Source organism: Montipora capricornis, chromosome 14 (genome assembly GCF_036669925.1).
Source record: "Montipora capricornis isolate CH-2021 chromosome 14, ASM3666992v2, whole genome shotgun sequence".
Lineage (NCBI taxonomy): Eukaryota > Metazoa > Cnidaria > Anthozoa > Scleractinia > Acroporidae > Montipora > Montipora capricornis.
This window is the reverse complement of record NC_090896.1, coordinates 33845352-33862851: the sequence shown is the minus strand read 5'-3', so window position 1 is coordinate 33862851 and position 17500 is coordinate 33845352. Positions and strand designations below refer to the sequence as shown.

The 17500-nt window shown below is 37.9% G+C and overlaps 1 protein-coding gene across 3 annotated transcripts in view; it reads right to left on the bottom strand.

Moving 5' to 3' along the window:
* The window catches only part of LOC138032427 (neurochondrin-like), a 70912-nt gene that overhangs the window by 52432 nt on the left and 980 nt on the right, over positions 1-17500 (bottom strand). For all 3 annotated transcript variants that reach the window (XM_068880096.1, XM_068880095.1, XM_068880097.1), the window contains exons 1-2: positions 17082-17500; positions 9742-10538 (exon numbers count right to left, since the gene is read on the bottom strand). The exon at positions 17082-17500 is cut by the window's right edge. In XM_068880096.1, the coding sequence (XP_068736197.1) occupies positions 9742-10538; positions 17082-17500 (1216 nt within the window). The remainder of the gene's footprint in view (positions 1-9741; positions 10539-17081) is intronic.

Sequence of the window (17500 nt, the reverse complement as noted above, 5' to 3'; positions counted from 1 at the left end):
TGTTGTCAGTTGTTGTGCTACAGATTGATCAGGTGATTTTGTGTCTATAGTCATCAGTGAATCAACATGGCCTGTTTTGGAATGTGCACTACGTTGTGACTATAGTGGCAAGAAAACTGATACATTTTCAAAACGCAGTTATAAGATCTAAAACATCTTCTTGTTAAGGCTGTCCTGGATGTAGACTCAAAAACGTCAATAGCTAATACTAGTATTAGTAAGACTGCCAAACATATCATCACAAACGGTAATTACAGCATTCTGAAGCAGTTCTGCCATCACAATAATCTTTTGGTAAAAAATTTATTCTTACCCTTTGTAATATTAAAACCAGACTGAAGTCGTTCCTTAATTTGTAAATTTGTAAATATGTAATTATGATGCTTGTTTTAGTTTTTAATTCCAGGAAATGTTATAGATAGCGTCAACCTCGTGTTTCCTTTTCATGATGTATTTTTATATTTTATTTTTTCATCGTGAATAAATTATGCTTATGCTTATGCTTATGCTTAATGGTAACACCGGTAAATATTCAGTGTTCCCTACATGGATGAATTACAAAGATGATCAATTACTCTACAATGAAGGCACATTCTGTTCAAGTTGAAAAGAAATAAACAATGTTGTAAGGCCAGGGTAGCCCCAGCTGCCTTGTAAATGCTCTGCTAGGGGCACCTCGCCTACCCAGGACAACTTTTTACTTGTTTCTAGACCCTTTGAATATTGACAACAAACGGCCATGATGGCCGATCGCTTACATCGTGGGGCTGCCCGCGGTGCTAAACGGAGATATACTTTGCCAGAAACCGAAAATATTTCGACTGCAAGGTCGGCAAGTCCTCTTGTATTTCGTTCTCTCACACCTGATCATGATGACTAGTCAAAGCAAACATCCGGACTGGACAAAAATAATGACTTGCAATCGGGCAGGAAGAAATGAAAGCTGTCAAGTGACTCAGACTTGTATCCTGATGACTTTGGAACGCCATGCCTTACCAAAACGGAAACAAGTATTAAGGATATGGCCAAAGAGGAATACGAAAGTTTCAAATCTCAAAATGATGAGGAAAAGTTGGCAATCAAGAAAGGCTATGATAGAGTCAAAGAAAAGATAAAGAACATTCGTCAAGATTACTGGACTGCGGTGAACGAGGGAAGTCTTAGTGGCAGCAGGAAAATTTCAATCTCCTTAATGAAATTTGGGGAGGCTCTCCTGCGACAAGCACAATCCTATTTGGTATTGACAGTGACGTGATGGAACAATCAGTTCAGGATGAAAATGACAGTGAAGTTCAAGGTTTTTGATTTGCCTTGAGTGGAGTTGAGTGGACTTGAGTTGATTTGTAGTGTCCTCAATAAGTGCTGAAGTGCTATTGAATTGACGCTTAAATAAAGTTTATTATTATTATTATTGTTACATCAATCATATTAATCAGTCAATAACTTTATATTTTCTTTATGATCATAACAAAATAAAGTAAAAACCAAATGCATGGTTCGTGCATGGGCAAGGTGATAACAATTGAAGAGGACTTTGTTAAAATAGAGCTGATTGCTTATAATAATATCAACCTCTGTATACTATAAATGGTATGGCATGTATTGCTGGCAGTTAACCTTGGCAACTACCAGAGGTCATGGTCATATCTTATTTATAATGTTGCGAACTTTATATAGAAACAAATTCAATTTACTGATTGATGTAATAATATTGAAGTGCCTTTACAAAATCCAGTTCAGTATCTATTGGCAAAGGAAAGAAAAGAAAAGAAATATAAAAATTTGAGTCTTATGGTAGGTAACATCCTACAATAATATCTGTTCCACAAGTTTTTTTAATAATCAACATAAAATAACAAATGAAGCAATAAGTCATCATATTGTTACATTCGGTAAAGTTAATTGCTAAAATTAATTCATATTTACAATATTTTGATTTATGTAACATTTAGGCATTTTAGCAGAGATGTATCCAGAGTGTGTCATTACTTCCTGGGATGCACTCGTTTTCCTTTTGGACGCATAGAATATGGAATAAAGAGTCCAATTGGATGCAGAAAAAAAAGAACGTTAACTTTTATGCCAATGGCGAATGGCAGGTGAAACATGGGAATAGCGTATTAAACATTCCCATTTCTCATTTCTCTTATAGTGAGCGAAATGACAGAGAATCCAACAGTGAAGTGTGTTAAATTCTTGTTCTGTGCAACCCTGTTTATTCCGGGTGCACATGTGTCATCGTCTTGGTTCTTGTTTTGCATGTAACTTGTCTGTTTTGCACATTATGCAACTCTTTCGGAGTTAGTGTTGAAATTAACATGTTGAATATGAAACTTGAATGTATTCAATCGCTTGATTATCAACCTTGGCCACGGCAAAGTCACGGCCGCACGGGCCGATGATGACCCGTGTATCGATCGCTTACAGTTGTTTACTCTTTTGTTCCTAAATTGCACCTCAAGTGTTGTTAAATCAATGATGCTCTTTTATGGAAAATTGAGAGTCAGTTCTGTGTTTTTTTTTCTGTGGAGATCTAGATCATTTATCAACTGGAGCCAACAGTTCCTTCAACATACGGATTCCTTGAGACGTTTTCAGATGGAGCTTATAACAGTTTCAAAGAAATTGATCATTTTAAGTAGATATTCTTATGCGTGGGGAGGGATAACTTTATTTTTATGCAATTTAGAAATCTGAAAGGGTACGTACTGCAGCAGCAATTAAGAGGCAATAGAGCGAATATTAATTATTTAATATTAATTAGCTGGACCCCCCTAAATTTTGCAATGGATCCCCAAATTTTTCAAAAAGGGGTCCAGAGGAAAACCTGGATACATCTCTGTTTCAGAGTCTTCACATTCCCCATCCCCATACTATTTTGGTGATGATGATGGTGATCATGAGACAGATAACTTATCAAGTATCAGTCAAAAAAGTGTAGAAGAAAGCAGGTGCTCAGAGGATGATTCTTCTAAAGCTAAAGCAAAGGGCAAGGTTAGAGTAAATACAGCTAAAATAGCTCAACTGGTTGACAACAAGCGAAAACACATGGAAAAAAACTTGTCTCAAGCACAACGGGATAAAATCCTATCGAGCACTGCTAAAGATGAGGTTGCCATGAAAAAGAATCTTCTGGATGCCTTTGCTCAGTCAAACAAGGTCTTCGAGACCTCAATGACAGAGACGACTGACTGCCTAACTTTGCTTGGCAGTAGTAGTGCATCTGCTATGCAAGTGGTTGCAATGGCTTTGTCAGGTCAACCACAATCGTTTCCCCTTGACCATGGACAATACATGGGGGCACCCACACCTGCTATGTTTGGCTCTGGTGTTAGTAACAACTACAGTGGCTCTCAGCCTTCTAGCGGTCACTTGCACCATGGAGCTGGAATCCATTCTCATCAGTTTTCATGTGAAGCAGGATCGTTTCAGCCAGAGAGCCATTACAGTTCAGTGAGTCAGAGGGCCTCTTCTGTTACATCTTCTCATAATGAGAATTCACGGTCAGATTCTCACAGAGACTATTTTGAATTGTGATTCTTGTCAGACATTTATTTATGGACAGTCTCTTCATATTTCTTCGGTTCCCTACATGTAGCTGAGGAAAGTGTTGAGTTGTGATATTGATGTTATTATCTAGTTGAGTCTAAATTCTTTAGAATGTATTTGACAATACGAAAATTTGAACGATTTTATGTGATCAATAATTTGCCTTGTTATTAGGTTTATAACAACATTGACATGTATCACACAATGAGTAGGAAAGTAAAGGTATCTTGTACTTCAAGTCATTGACATTAAAGACAACCATGGCATTAACTGCCATACAAGCCATAAATACTACATGTATATGATAAACAAAGAACCATTAATTTTTTGTTTCAAACACAGAGGTACAGTTCAAACGTCCAACACACATGTACAGTGCATGTTAAGTAAATTGTGGCACAACCATTTAAATTATAGACATAACAGGCCCTTTTTGTACTAGCTTTCTGCATAACACATATTTCTTTTGCAAAATATAGTTGGGGAGGTGCTTATTAGAGAGTGGAACTTTCCTCACCAATGCAAGAAATATATGTTGGATACTGTTTAATGTTTATTTATATTCAATAACACCTCCACAAAATTGAAACAATAAAAATAATGTGGCGGACAGATAACTCTACAAATGTATAACCAAATCGATATTACATGTATTGTCTTTCTGTTAACGAATTGTCTTTGTTTTTTGTATAACATCTATTATGAGGGGCTAGTTTGTATTACTAATAAATAAAGAAGAAAAGCGCCTTTGTAATAATTTGATGGTAGAGGGTGTCTGAATGGGGTTAACTGTTTAGCGTATAAAGACGTTTTTGGACTGTCGAAACCGTATAAACAACACAATATGAACTAATGCATAAAAGAAGATCTACTTTTTAGTGTATGAGGTACATAAGGACCAAAAGTTCAGACTTTTCAGGATAAATAACAAAATTTTGTGAGGTAGAAATGTAAATTTTAGTTTACTTTGACCTCGTCTAACACTTCTAGAGACTTCTGTACCCCTCTATTTTGTATGTTGCGTGTCCTGTTGGAGATTGCACGACTTCCGTTATTAACCGCGCAGGCCATGGGCCAAGTGCGGTTCTTGCTCTGCACGTTGTTTTTTTTTTTGTTTTGTCGGTGAGCTGAACCAAACTTCCACTAGGCCACATAGTCAGTGGACTTTGAATCACGCAACTTACGATGTTTATTCGGCAAAAGCTGTTAAAACGTTAATGTACTTAAAACTTTATGAATATTCCACTCTTTATTTAGAACAAAATATATTTCCTTTTTGTGTTATTGAAGCGCTTGATTCGAAGGGAGTATTGAATATGTAAAAAAGGCATTACGTCATCCATGGAATTGAATCTGTCGACTTTGCAACTTTCATTAGTAGGGAAATAAGCACCGTAGTAAAGAGATCTAAAGATAGCCATGGATAACGTAATACTTGAATTATGTGACTCGTGTGACTACTTTGCTAGCCCTTAGTCACGTAAAAAAACAAATAATTTAATCGTGACTTTTAAGAAAGAAATCTGTAAGTTGTGAATACTGTTATTATTGTATCGTTCATACCCATACATACGTACATGTAGCCCAAAGAAAGTTCCAGATTAATTAAGACCATTATGTCATTGGAGATTTCACAATGGCTACGACTGATAGTGCAATCAAAGATTTCATGTGTGTGTAGCCGTTGCTGCAGATTGATCAGGTGATTTTGTGTCTATAGTCATCAGTGAATCATCATGGACTGCTTTGGAATGTGCACTACATTGAGACTATAGTGGTAAGCAAACAGATAAATTTTCAAAGCACAGTTATAAGATCTAAAAGATCTTCTTGTCTCTTATCATTTCGTGACATGTACTGAGCCTGCACTCTGCCTGCGGTTTTAGTTACCAACCCTAGACTTCTCTCTCCGATTCTCTCTACACTTTGCAAACCTCGCAAAGATGGCAGCCGTTAGCGCTGGGATTACTTTCTACCGAAACTCACAAGTTATCAAACGTTTTCGTTCAAGAATTTCTTTTCGGGATGATTTAAGCAGTTTCAACAACTTCGAGCGCCACGTAGAGAGTTTTCTCGGCGTGAATGAGAAAGCGAGTTAATAACTTCGAGCTCAAATTGTTTCGTTTGGCGAGGCCAGCCACAGGAGCCGCAAGTGACTGCCAAAATTATGGCATTTATACCCAGCAACAGTGGGATATGGAGAGGCCGCTGCACCTCGAAAGTTCCGGTAGTCTACTGAACGGTAAGTTAACATTCTTTTACGGTATATCAAAATTGTTTCATTAGACTATCAGCTTGTTACTCCGCAATGCCCCCTAGACTTGTGGCTATTTTTGCTTACTTGGCCTCATACACCATGCAAATTGTGTTGAAACACCACCAGACACCACATGAGCTCGTCATTTAAACAATTTTCTAAGATCTTCCGACTTGAAATGTAGAGTAGAAACTTCACTCCCCTCAGTGATCGTGAACTCACTTCCTTCATCTCAACGAATTGCACCCATCCACTATTTTCAGCCTAAGACGTGAACGTTGGACAATTTCTATCCCTTCTCGTGGCATTCAGGAACACAAAAACTCCTAGGCATAGCGAAATAAAACAGTCCAAATCGTCGATGAAGCAAGACTATTCTGGGGAAGCATTGTCAAAACAAAACACGGAGGCTCAACTAGTCTCGCTTTCATACAACTCGTCCCGGGCAACAACCGAGAATCCACCATATTTGCATAGGTGGATATGGTAATCTACATTTCTTGTAAGATATTCACTGAAAACTTACTTTGCAGGTGGTGCAACAACAGTCCCCCTGAGCACGGCAGAGACAATACTGTTAGCCTTCTTTAAAAGGGGTACTCCAAAGAAATCAGGAAAGAAGAACATCTTAATCCTTTGTGCCGAAAAATGAAAATCAAACATTTTAAGGCAAGGAAGACCTGGGTCCACAGCTATCCCTTGCTGCCACATACTTTCTCGTTCGATTCTTTTTGAAATTTTTTGCGCCTTTATCATCGTGTTTACCTGCGTGGTGTGCAATGCATGACGTGTGTGTAACATGCGCGGAAAAATGCGCAGTAGCAATGGGCGCAAACGTCCTTGAAACATTCGAAAAAGCCCCGTCGAAGCCTTCATAAATGATCACCCTGGGAATTTGCGAGAGCCGATTCTTGTAAGCGACCAAAATTATAAACAATAGAGGGTGGTCGCTTACGAGAGCTTTCAGCAAAAGTCTCTGGGATTTTAAATTATTATTGATGGTAGAAAAGATAGCGTTCGGGAATGCACCCATTAAAAGCTGGAAACTTCTTTCTCCACTTACGGGAATGGTAGCTTATGAGTGAATTTTTAACGGGGATTTACCACCCGGGTTTCACTTTGGTGGTTGCAACTTGACCTAGTCGCTTACTGAGAGCTTCGACTGTAGTTGTTGAAAAATTTTAGTGATTACATGCGCCAATATGCAATTTCTCGCGAATTTTTTCTGCATTTTTTTCAGCTGTTGCGTCGCCAGTTCAAGGGTGGCTACACTTGTGATTTTCATCACACGCTGGCAACGCAACAAAATGTGAAAAAATCTCACCACTGATGCGAGCAAAAACCGCTTGTTGCCGCGGCTTAAAACTTTGACATGCTCATTATTTATTACCCGACTACAAATTTGTTGAATGGTAAGCGATTAGTTTTTATTTTCTTTGTGTGTTACTTGAGTGACTTGAAAACCAAGAATTGGGTTTTAGGGCATGTATTCCAATCTGAAATGGCGTCGGTTGACAACGACAATTCGAATGCATTTCTTGACTTTACTGGTGCCTTAGACATCATATTATGACAGTCCCAGAACCAGATTTCAACCTAGAGGTTAACACCACTGACCAGGACTTAGGAGGAGTGATCATTTATCTAAGTGGGGATAAAAGAGCTTGATGCGAGAAGAAAAGTGAACTTGTAAGCATCAAATTTAACTTATCAGTGTGACTTCAATCAAAACGATAAGGGCATTACACTGTTGTATCTTTTTATTGACGAAGTATCAATTGAGTAAAGGAAAGGAAATTGCTTGAAATCCTGTGTTCGAACTTTTATGCAGCTCTGCGAAATTTCGAAAAATCACACTTCTTCCCCGAAATTTCGAGAGAACAATAACCAAATTTTGTTGAAATTTGTTTGCATTCTTTTTGCACAGTACTGGGACATACGAAGATTGTAATACTGTCACCCTCCCTATGTAACTCCTGTTTTCGTTGTTTTTTTACATTTAAAATCTATGATAGTGTGGAACATAGGTGAACAAAGCTGGAAAGGACACACTTAAGACAAGCAGAAATCAAAGATTAGGAAATGCATCTGAGCTGTCTTCCTTCCATTGAGATATTCAAAACCAACAATTATTTTACAACTTTCTCTGAGAAGGATGGTTGTGTTGCATCAATTTGAAATTTAATCTAGAAGCATCGCAAAAACCATTTCATAATTTTGATGTGGGTATGTTGTGTGGAGGTTGTGTTCGTTTCGAAGTTTATCGTCATACTTACAGCATGTTCTATTAAACCAAATTTTATATACTGCACGTAGCAGAGGTTTCACTGAGAAGGTGAGGACCATCAGAGACCTCAGGTAGCAGGAAAGCAGTATCTGTCTTAAGAAAAAATCTTTTCTACCTATTGATTATTTAGAAGTAGTTAAGAGAGTGGGTTTGTCTCCTACTATAGACATGGTCATTAGGTGGGAACATTTTGGGCATGAACATCCTTAAGGACGTTCGTGCCCAAAACTTTCCCACGTACAGATTTGTCACACAGAAAGGCAATGATCTACTTTTGCCAAAAAGGACAAAAAAATGGGGGTCACCAGCGATATGCATGTAACTGGGATTTGTGTATAGCAATAATTATTATTATTGTTATTGTATTGCCTCATCACCTACTGCAGACATGGTCACTAAGTCAAGTTTTCCAACTGTGTAGCTCCAGAACTAAAAATATTCTGCAATCATCTTATCAATTTTAAATGGCCGAGGGAAATATATTGATAAAATGTCACAACTTCGAAAACAGAGAGAACTTGAACAGGAAAGTTGAAACAAGGACAAATCACATCTCAATACCAATGACAAAACAAGGTCAAATTGCAACATCTGTTTCAACAGCTTTTCCATGCTTTGATAAGTAGGACCAATCGATTTGTTAAACACCAATAACTGAACACAAATTCACTTGCCTTGGGAAGAAAACAATATTTTGTAATATTTTGTTCATTACCTTTCACCTTGTGGGCTTCAGGCCCCCACATCAAATCCAGGCAAGTAGTCAGCAACACAAGAAAAATTGCAATCGACATGTAGAGTAAAGCCTGGGTTTCACTAGCAACGCAAGCACAAGCGCAAGCATAAGAGTGCTTATTTCACTGTGAAACAGGGTTGACGTTTACGAGCATAAGAACAAGCACAAGCACAAGGATAAAATTTTTCCTTTTCCTTGTGCTTGCACTTATGCTTGCGTATGCTTGCGTCATGTGAAAACAAAATGCAGCATAAGCACAAGGAAATTTGCTCATCTGGAAAATTAAAACAATCATTCCAGATTCCCTGCCTCTGAGCATTTGAACAGAATGGAGCATGCCATAGTTAATTCTGATGCTTGCATGTATGCCGACGTCCCTTTTCACCAGCAAAAGCTACTTATGCTTGTGCTTGCTTCACTAGTGAAAACCAGGCTTAAGTGCCTCGCTTCACTCAAACCCAATAACAAAAGAGAAAATAACTTTAAAGCGCTTCCCCCAATTGACAGTGATACTGAAAGATATCACTCTGGTTAACGCCAGAATATGCTACAACAAGTTGCAAAATAATTGTTGAGACACTTTCATTCAAAAGCACCTTGTCTAGCTTCCAATGCCCGCCGTATCTAGAATTTAAACCTTGCCCACTTCCTCTTCCGCCTCCCCCTTTCAATGTTGACTGCTTAAGTTCCCTAAATTTTTTTGTCTTGCTAGCAACACTGATAAGGGGAAAGGGTGGGGGGGGGGGGGGGAGGGGGGCTGCAGTGTGAGAGATAATAGGGAAATTAATTACGCCCCAAGAAGATGAAGTGTCTCCACTATTTTTGCAACTTGTTGTAGCAATTCCGTGCATTTTAGGTGTTAATGGGTTAAGAAAAATTTAACAACCCACATTAATTAATCACTTTACTTACCAAATCAAGAAGGGCATTTCTGTCCTCTTCAGAAATGTTTTGGTCTTGGACGCAAGTTTTAACATGCATTCTCATCACTTCCAACAAGCCACTGTCTTGTACAACTTTCCTCATCAAAGGCAACATGTTATACAAGTCAAAAACTATTTGCAAACAAAGGAACCACAATTCTGTAACATCTCCTGACACTTTTTGGCATATGGTGGCCTGTATAGTTAGGCTGCGTTCTATCCAAAGTTCTTTCTCGCAAATAAAAGGCCTTGTTCCTCTTAAGAAGTGAACTGATGTGCTTAGAAACTGAAACATTTCCTCTGGTTTCCTTGAAGCCCCATGATCTAAACTGTTTTTCTGTAAAAGTAACCAAAGCACCACCGTGTTGAAAAGAAGCACATCATTGTTGGAGGACATCATTAGTGAAACAGATGCATGGACATGATTGCCTATTTCTTGAAATACAACATTGTTTGCTACAAGTTTGGCTTCTGTCACAAAAAAGTTCAAAACTATGCCAAGTATTGTAACAAGGCACGTTTCACACTCTGCAAGTTCCCCACCAGTTTTCTCAAGTTCCTTCCAGATTTTCCATTGTTGAAAGTAACACCTTGAGAGGAGTTCAGGTCCATTGTTGTCAATCAAAATCACGCGCATATTTTCATCAGCTGACATGTGACACAGTGGTGGCAATAGAAAACGCATTATGTCCCCTTGTCCTGATACCTTTTCTTCTTTACTTACAGGGTTTGTTGAACTTGTCCCTGATCCATCTTTTTCACTGGCTTTTGCATGTGAAAGGAGTCCTACAACAAAGAAATTGTTTTGTGACATAAGGCACAATATAATGTGACATGTGTACACACTCTCAAAAGGTTGCCAAAGTTTTCTTTTTAATTTAAAAGACCCCCACCCTTTTGATTAAAGTTCTGATGCATTTCTCACTCTCAGCTTTATTTTCAGAATATTAATTTTGCTTAATTATAGAATATTATTTTGATAAGTTTCTGTAGGTTTCAAATTTCAGGGATGACAAAATTGTTCTTCTGCAAATTCTATACCTAAATATGACAAACTAAAATGTATTAACACAATATCCATCACCACAGAAAATTTTTTGACAGAAAAATCTTGTAATTTGTGGCACACTGAGACTTGATGACACAATATCTATCACCACAGAAAATTTTTTGACAACAAAATCGTGTAATTTGTGGCAAAGTGAGACTTGATAGACCCCCGGAAAGTTCAACTCCCACAAAGATTCCCGTGTCAAAATCTGAAAAACAAAATGTTCTTGGTTGTTTGAAAGAGTTGCTTGCAAGATTCAAAAAAGTTTCAAAAGTTTATGTAACCAAAACGACACGAAAAACTTGCTAGAGAATGTTTTAACGAAATTTCTAATTTAGTGCGCCATACTGTAGAATGCTGCCCACTAATTTAGCCAATCACAGGGCATGTAGTATCTGAGAGATATAATAGCAGAGATGTATCCAGAGTGCGTCATTGCGTCCTGGGACGCACTCCTTTTTCTTTTGGACGCATAGAATATGAAACAAAGGGTCCAACTGGACGCAGAAAAAAAATTGCATGTTTATGCAAATTTACGAACGCCAGGAAAAAACATGCTAACAGAGTATTTCAGAAGGAAATTGAACATTCCCATTTCTCACAACGGAGAAATGATTGAGTTCCTTAAATTTCAAGGTAAGCTGTTTTTTTTTCGGATTTCTGTAGTCAAATAATTTCATTTGGTCAACCATTATGCCCAGCTCCAGGAGTTCAGTTTTGAATTCGCACGTGTTGCGTGACATGATCTGAGCTGTTTTTTAGGCGAGACAATCAGTGACACTTTCGATCTGCCGCCAGTAATAATAAAACATTTCAGTCGAAGTTCAGTTTGTTGCATGCTTTCCAAGTGAATTTCAAGCATTAGTTCGCTTATCGTGAGTGAAATGACAGAGATTCCAACGGCAAAGTATGTTAAATTTTTGTTTTGTGCGACCCTGGCCTGTTGATATTAATTCCGGGCGTGCACGTGTCATCGTTTTGGTTCTTGTTTTGCTCGTAACTTGTCTTTTTTGCAAATGATGCAACTTTTCTTCGGAGTGTTAAAGTTAACGGGTTGAACATGAAACTTAAATGTATTCAGTCACTTGATTATTAACATTGGCCATGGCGAAGTCACAGCCGCAGGGGCCGACAATGAACTGTGTATCGAACGCTTACATTTGTTTACTCTTTTGTTCCTAAATTACACCTCAAGTGTTGTTAAAATAAATGATGCTCTTTTACAGAAAATTGAGATTCAGTTCTGTTTTTTTTGCTGTGGATATCTAGATCATTTATTAACTGGGACCAACAGTTCCTACAGCATACGGATTCCTCGAGACGTTTTCAGATGTGATCGATGGAGGCAGGCTAGTGGAGCTTTAACAGCCCATACATTTTGACTGATGAATCAACAGGCACAACAGTTTCAAAGAAATTGATCATTTTACCATATTTACCCGTGTATAATACACGCCCGTGTATAATACGCACCCCAATTTTGGACTGCATTTTGAAAAAAAAAAAGTTAGAGCAAAAAGCAAAACTAGTGTGAAAAAAATCCATTTCCTGGATAAGAAAATTTGCTCCGCTACATACAACAGTAAAGTAAATAAGCCTATGTAAAGTGTTTAAAAAATGAAACCTTAAACTTTTAGTCACAATCGAACAGCACTTCTCTCGCACAAGATTTGTCACCGACAAGTTCATTGTGTTGTCCGTCCACAAGATCGTCTTGTGTGTTATCAAGGTTTTTTTACTACTCCATATTTGACAAAATACGACTCAATCATCTCTTCAGGCAGAACTGAGGTCAATCCGCCAAGAATTACTGCTAAATTGGTGTTTTCTCTGTAAACGGCTGCTTTCATGCTTCCAGTCACATGAGCTTCGAAAGCATAAACAAGCAGGCTTCTTCGTCTCCCCAGTCCCAACACGTGGAGCACGCCAAACTCTTCATTCCTTTGGCATCCATTCGGCCTTTCTCTTGGGCGTCACTGATAACCCTGTGCTTGTTTTCAACTTTAGGCACCGTTTTCCTCTTGATCCATCACCAGCACGCACCAACAAAACAGTTGCGTGATATTAATTTTCTTCTCTGCGGTGTAATGTTGATCATTCGGTTCCGCGGCATATTGAAGATCAGTGGCGTTTTGTCCATATTTCCAGTAACATGTAGTAGGTAGTTGTGTTCTTTGCAAAATTTTATAATATAACAGTGTGAAATCGGATGATCTTCAGCGGAGTTTCGTGGCCATTTTGATGTTTCAGTTTATCGCTCAAAAGTGAAGGCTATGTTGTTCAGTTGTTCATTTAAACAAAGGTTAATTTATTAGTGGATCTGGGTCAAGCCTTTTACTTTTTAATCAAAAGCCAATGAGTCTTCGGTTTTATGCTAAGGAGGGACGCGTGTCTAAAACGTATAATACGCATCTCAATTTTCGGAGCTGTGCGAAAAAAAGTGCGTATTATACACGGGTAAATACGGTAAGTACATATTCATTGGGAGGGATAAAACGGTATTTTTGTGCAATCAGAAATCTGAAAGGATACCGCAGCAGCAATTAAGAAGCAATAGATCGCATATTAATTCTTGAATATTAATTAGCTGGACGCCCAAATTTTTCAAAAAGGGGTTCCAGAGGACCCCCAAATTTGAAAACCTGGATACATCTCTCTAATAGAAATTGTTATATAGCTTCCCTGAATATACTCTTCAGTGAGCTATAAGAGACTAATGGGAGCAAGGCCCTTAAACTACAGTAGGTTCATGTAACACCACTTCATTGTCCTTCCACACTACTAGAATATAAAATGGAGCAATACTCAATATCACAGTACAATTGTAATATGCTGCACAAACTACAATTATTGTACCGAAAGGGATGTTTATAATTTAACCTAGGTGAATGGAATGATTAGAGAAGAAAATCAGTTTCAACATGTAACATCCTCTTTTAGTAAAATAATAATGATAATGATAATGATAATGATAATGATAATGATAATGATAATGATAATGATAATAATAATAATAATAATAAATAATAATAATAATAATAGGTGGAAGACCAAGCAAGACAAATACAGAGAACTAAGGGCGGGTATTAACATCAATACCCCGATTACAAAGTCAACCAAGTAAATGTAGTTTTCGATTTCCTAGCAGAATACCACCAAAGACTGAAGAATGATCTCAATGAGCATTTAACAGGAAAGAACAAAGAAGAGACGCAATATCTAATGATGAAAGCCAGAAGTGGATCATATCACAAAATGTTGAAATACCGTATTTACCTGTGTATAAGTCAACCTTTTACGGCCTCAAAAGAAGCTCCAAAAACCGCCCTTGACTTGCACATGGGTCAAAGATTTTGAGCCAAGTTCCAGCTAAGTAATTTATTCAAGATTAACATAATAGTGTTGTCTTGGGCATAACGAACGCAGTGGACAAAAGCCGACGTACATTGTAAAAGACTTCAAAATGAATGACAAAAGACTTCAAAACGAATGTAAGCAATTCCAGTTGAAATAAAAGGGATTTGTCCAACTCTAAATGTGGAAGAAACTTACAAGCACAAATATGAAATAGACACTAGAAATTTTCGTTTTCCAAAGGCGTAAAGCTCTAAAAAGGCATTTCTGTTTCTTCAAATAAAACACGATCGTTCAACGGCTTAGTAACCTGGCGTGTTTGCGTGTTTGCGTGTTTGCGTGCAAGCATCGTCAGTCGTGTTAGCGTGAAAATGCTGGTTGGTAATGATTGTTTTTTTAATTCTTTATACAAATCTGGCAGATTTAAATGCTTTTGCAAACTTCGTATTGTTTTGTTTATGAGTTCTGTTTTGTTTTGTTTGTCATTTGAGAAATTGTGTGGTTCCAGAAAATATCCATACTCCTCAAACGGAGGGTTACGGAAATTCCGAGGGGTAGAGGGGTCTGAAAGAGGCAAATTTCCGAAGGGGAGGGGGGTACATAAAGAGCTTTTTTTTCCAGAGGTTTTGAAATGCGATCGCATAAACACTTACGTACTTTTCCAATTGATTCTTCAAGGTAACCAAGAAAACTGGAAAATTCAATTCGTTGAAATAAACGTAAGATTCCTTCTCATATATTTTCCACTATTATTCCGCCGCCAGACGACACAGATAGCACTGAGAAACTCTCCTGAGCAGCATGTTCGACGTGAAGTAAAAAAAAAAAAAGGCTGACTTTTAAAGATCTTTAAAGCTTGTTTTTAGCTTAAACGCATCTGTTGCTTTTTCAGATGGCATTATTTGTGCAGTCAGTTGATTGAGATCATTTGATTATACTCATGTTATTCCTGTTCAGTACAAAATTTCTGCGAATTTCAAACCTTCGATAACCAGGTTATGAAATAGTTTCATCATTATCCGTGTAGTTATGAGTTTGTAAATGTTAGCAAAGTCGATAATTTCAGTACCATAATTTTGTCCTGACGTATTTGAAGCCGTCGACGGCGATGAGAGACGGCAAAGGTTTCATTTGGTTGTTTAGTTACCGGATTGAACTTGAAAAGTACGTTTCACACATGAAATGTGACACTAGTTGAAAAATCCTAGGGAATAAAAAATGTACTGTCATTTACAAACTACAGAGACAAAGCACATAACTTTATTGAAGTGTTCTTGGTGAATGACAAAAATTTAAGCGACCTTTGATAAACAGCTGTTGAAAAAAACATGTTACGTGAAGGCTCATGATTCCCGCTGATAAGCGAAGTCAGTTCACAGCAACACACACGAAAAATAATGTAAACAGTATGGTTCACAAATTATACTAATGTGGATAAAAATTACACCCGCAACATAAAAAAATATCATGGACATTAGCACTGAGGTATTTTCCCGAGTTTTGCTGTGACAGCAAAAATAACTCTGCAATAAATAGTTTCCTTTGTGTGCAACATAATTTGATATGTTGTTTTTACTACGCATAAATTTAAACTTCGACTGGGTTACAAAACGTATACAATAGACTTAAAATAGCGCCAACTTTCAGTTCTTTTTTTTGATTTTTAAATGAATTTACTTCTTTTAATTGAACAGAGAAAAGGTCAGCTAGTTGCCAGGACATTAAAGGGTTAAATAAGCTCAGTTGTTAGTTTCAACATTTCAAAGCATCTGTGAATACGTCTAGAATTTCCACGGTCGTTTTTGAGAGAATGAAATTTTTATTACAGCTCTTATTACAGTCTCCTTTTTTCCAAGGGGTATGGGGGACCAAGTGGAAAAATCATGGAAATTCCAGGGGGTGGGCGGAGTAACGTGAAGCCCTCTGGAACGGAAAATCCAGTGGGGTGGGGGGTCAAACTGGAAAAAACCCTCCGTGGGGGGGTATGGATATTTTCTGGAACCACACATTGTAAGTCAAGGACCAATTAAACCTTGCACATTTTCGCATCGTTCGTAAGTTATTTTCAAAGATTGACTCCTGCTTCTGTGATGCTGCATTGTGCTTATCCTCTAAAGCCCTTTATCCTTGAACAACGAAACTGGTGAGTTTGAGGTTTACATGTTCGATTTTCAGAGAACTTTTTCGAAACTCAAGGACAAAATGCCCGCATACAGCTGCTGAACAACAAAACTATTAAGCGCTTGAGGCCCTGATTTTTTTGTGTATCCACATTTCCAGAAATCGAAGAATACAAGATTAGTGTCCCATGAACATTTGACAAAGAAATCAAGAAATTGCGTTTTTTTCCATCAAAAATGGGGGGTCGACATATACATGGGATCCACTTATACACGGGTAAATACAGTAGTTAAGAACTTTTATACCTACAAGAGAGAGAAGGAACTGAGCAGAACGTTGAAAGGAATAATCTAACTGAACATTCATATTTGAAAATTATATATATAGCATAGCCTAGGACCAGTCTCGTTATGCTATTGATCATGTAAAACCGCGATATCAAAAAGTGTCAATAATAATATGAATATTAGTAATCATATTTACTTTATTTAAGTCTCAAGGATATTTAGCCGAGCACGAGTGCTGTAGTAATTGGGGAGACTACAAATCAACTGAAATCAGAAGAAGCCAAATTAAATGTTGTTTTTGGAGGAGAGGAGAAAACAATTAAGAGTTCCCCAGGAAAACTCTCTTGGATCAGAATGGAGACCCGACCCAGGAATCAGTCCCAAGCCACAAAAGTGGAAGGCGGGTGCACTTAGCAATGCGCCAGCCCTACTCCAGTGCCAACAGATGTTGATTTTTTAACCTTTAATTAAATAGGAAAGCCTAATAAGATTGGAAAACAGAAAATATCACAGTACCAGAGGGGATGTTCAAAGATTCCTTGGCCAACTTAAGCAGAAACGGTAGCAGTTTGGAGATTCCGTCTTGAAGTGCAGAAGTTTCCTCCGCCATCCAGGCACATAAGACCCGCACTGAGGCTGAAACCAGCTGGCTTCGTTGGAGATCAGCTTCTCCTTGATTGTCGGCAACACTTTGGAGGAAGTGGATGATGGAGGCCATTGCCTCAGTGGCCAGTGAATAAACTTTTGGGAGTTTACCACTTAAAGTCTTCGGCAAAGGACTTTCAATTGAGGAGTTGAACGCTTCACTGTTTACAACAACAAAATTAATTGCTTCCTCTAGGATTCTGTAACAACTGACCAAAACAGCTTTTCTTGGAACGATATTGTTTAAAGTGCTCCCATCCAATATCATCCTTATCTCAATACAAGCGATA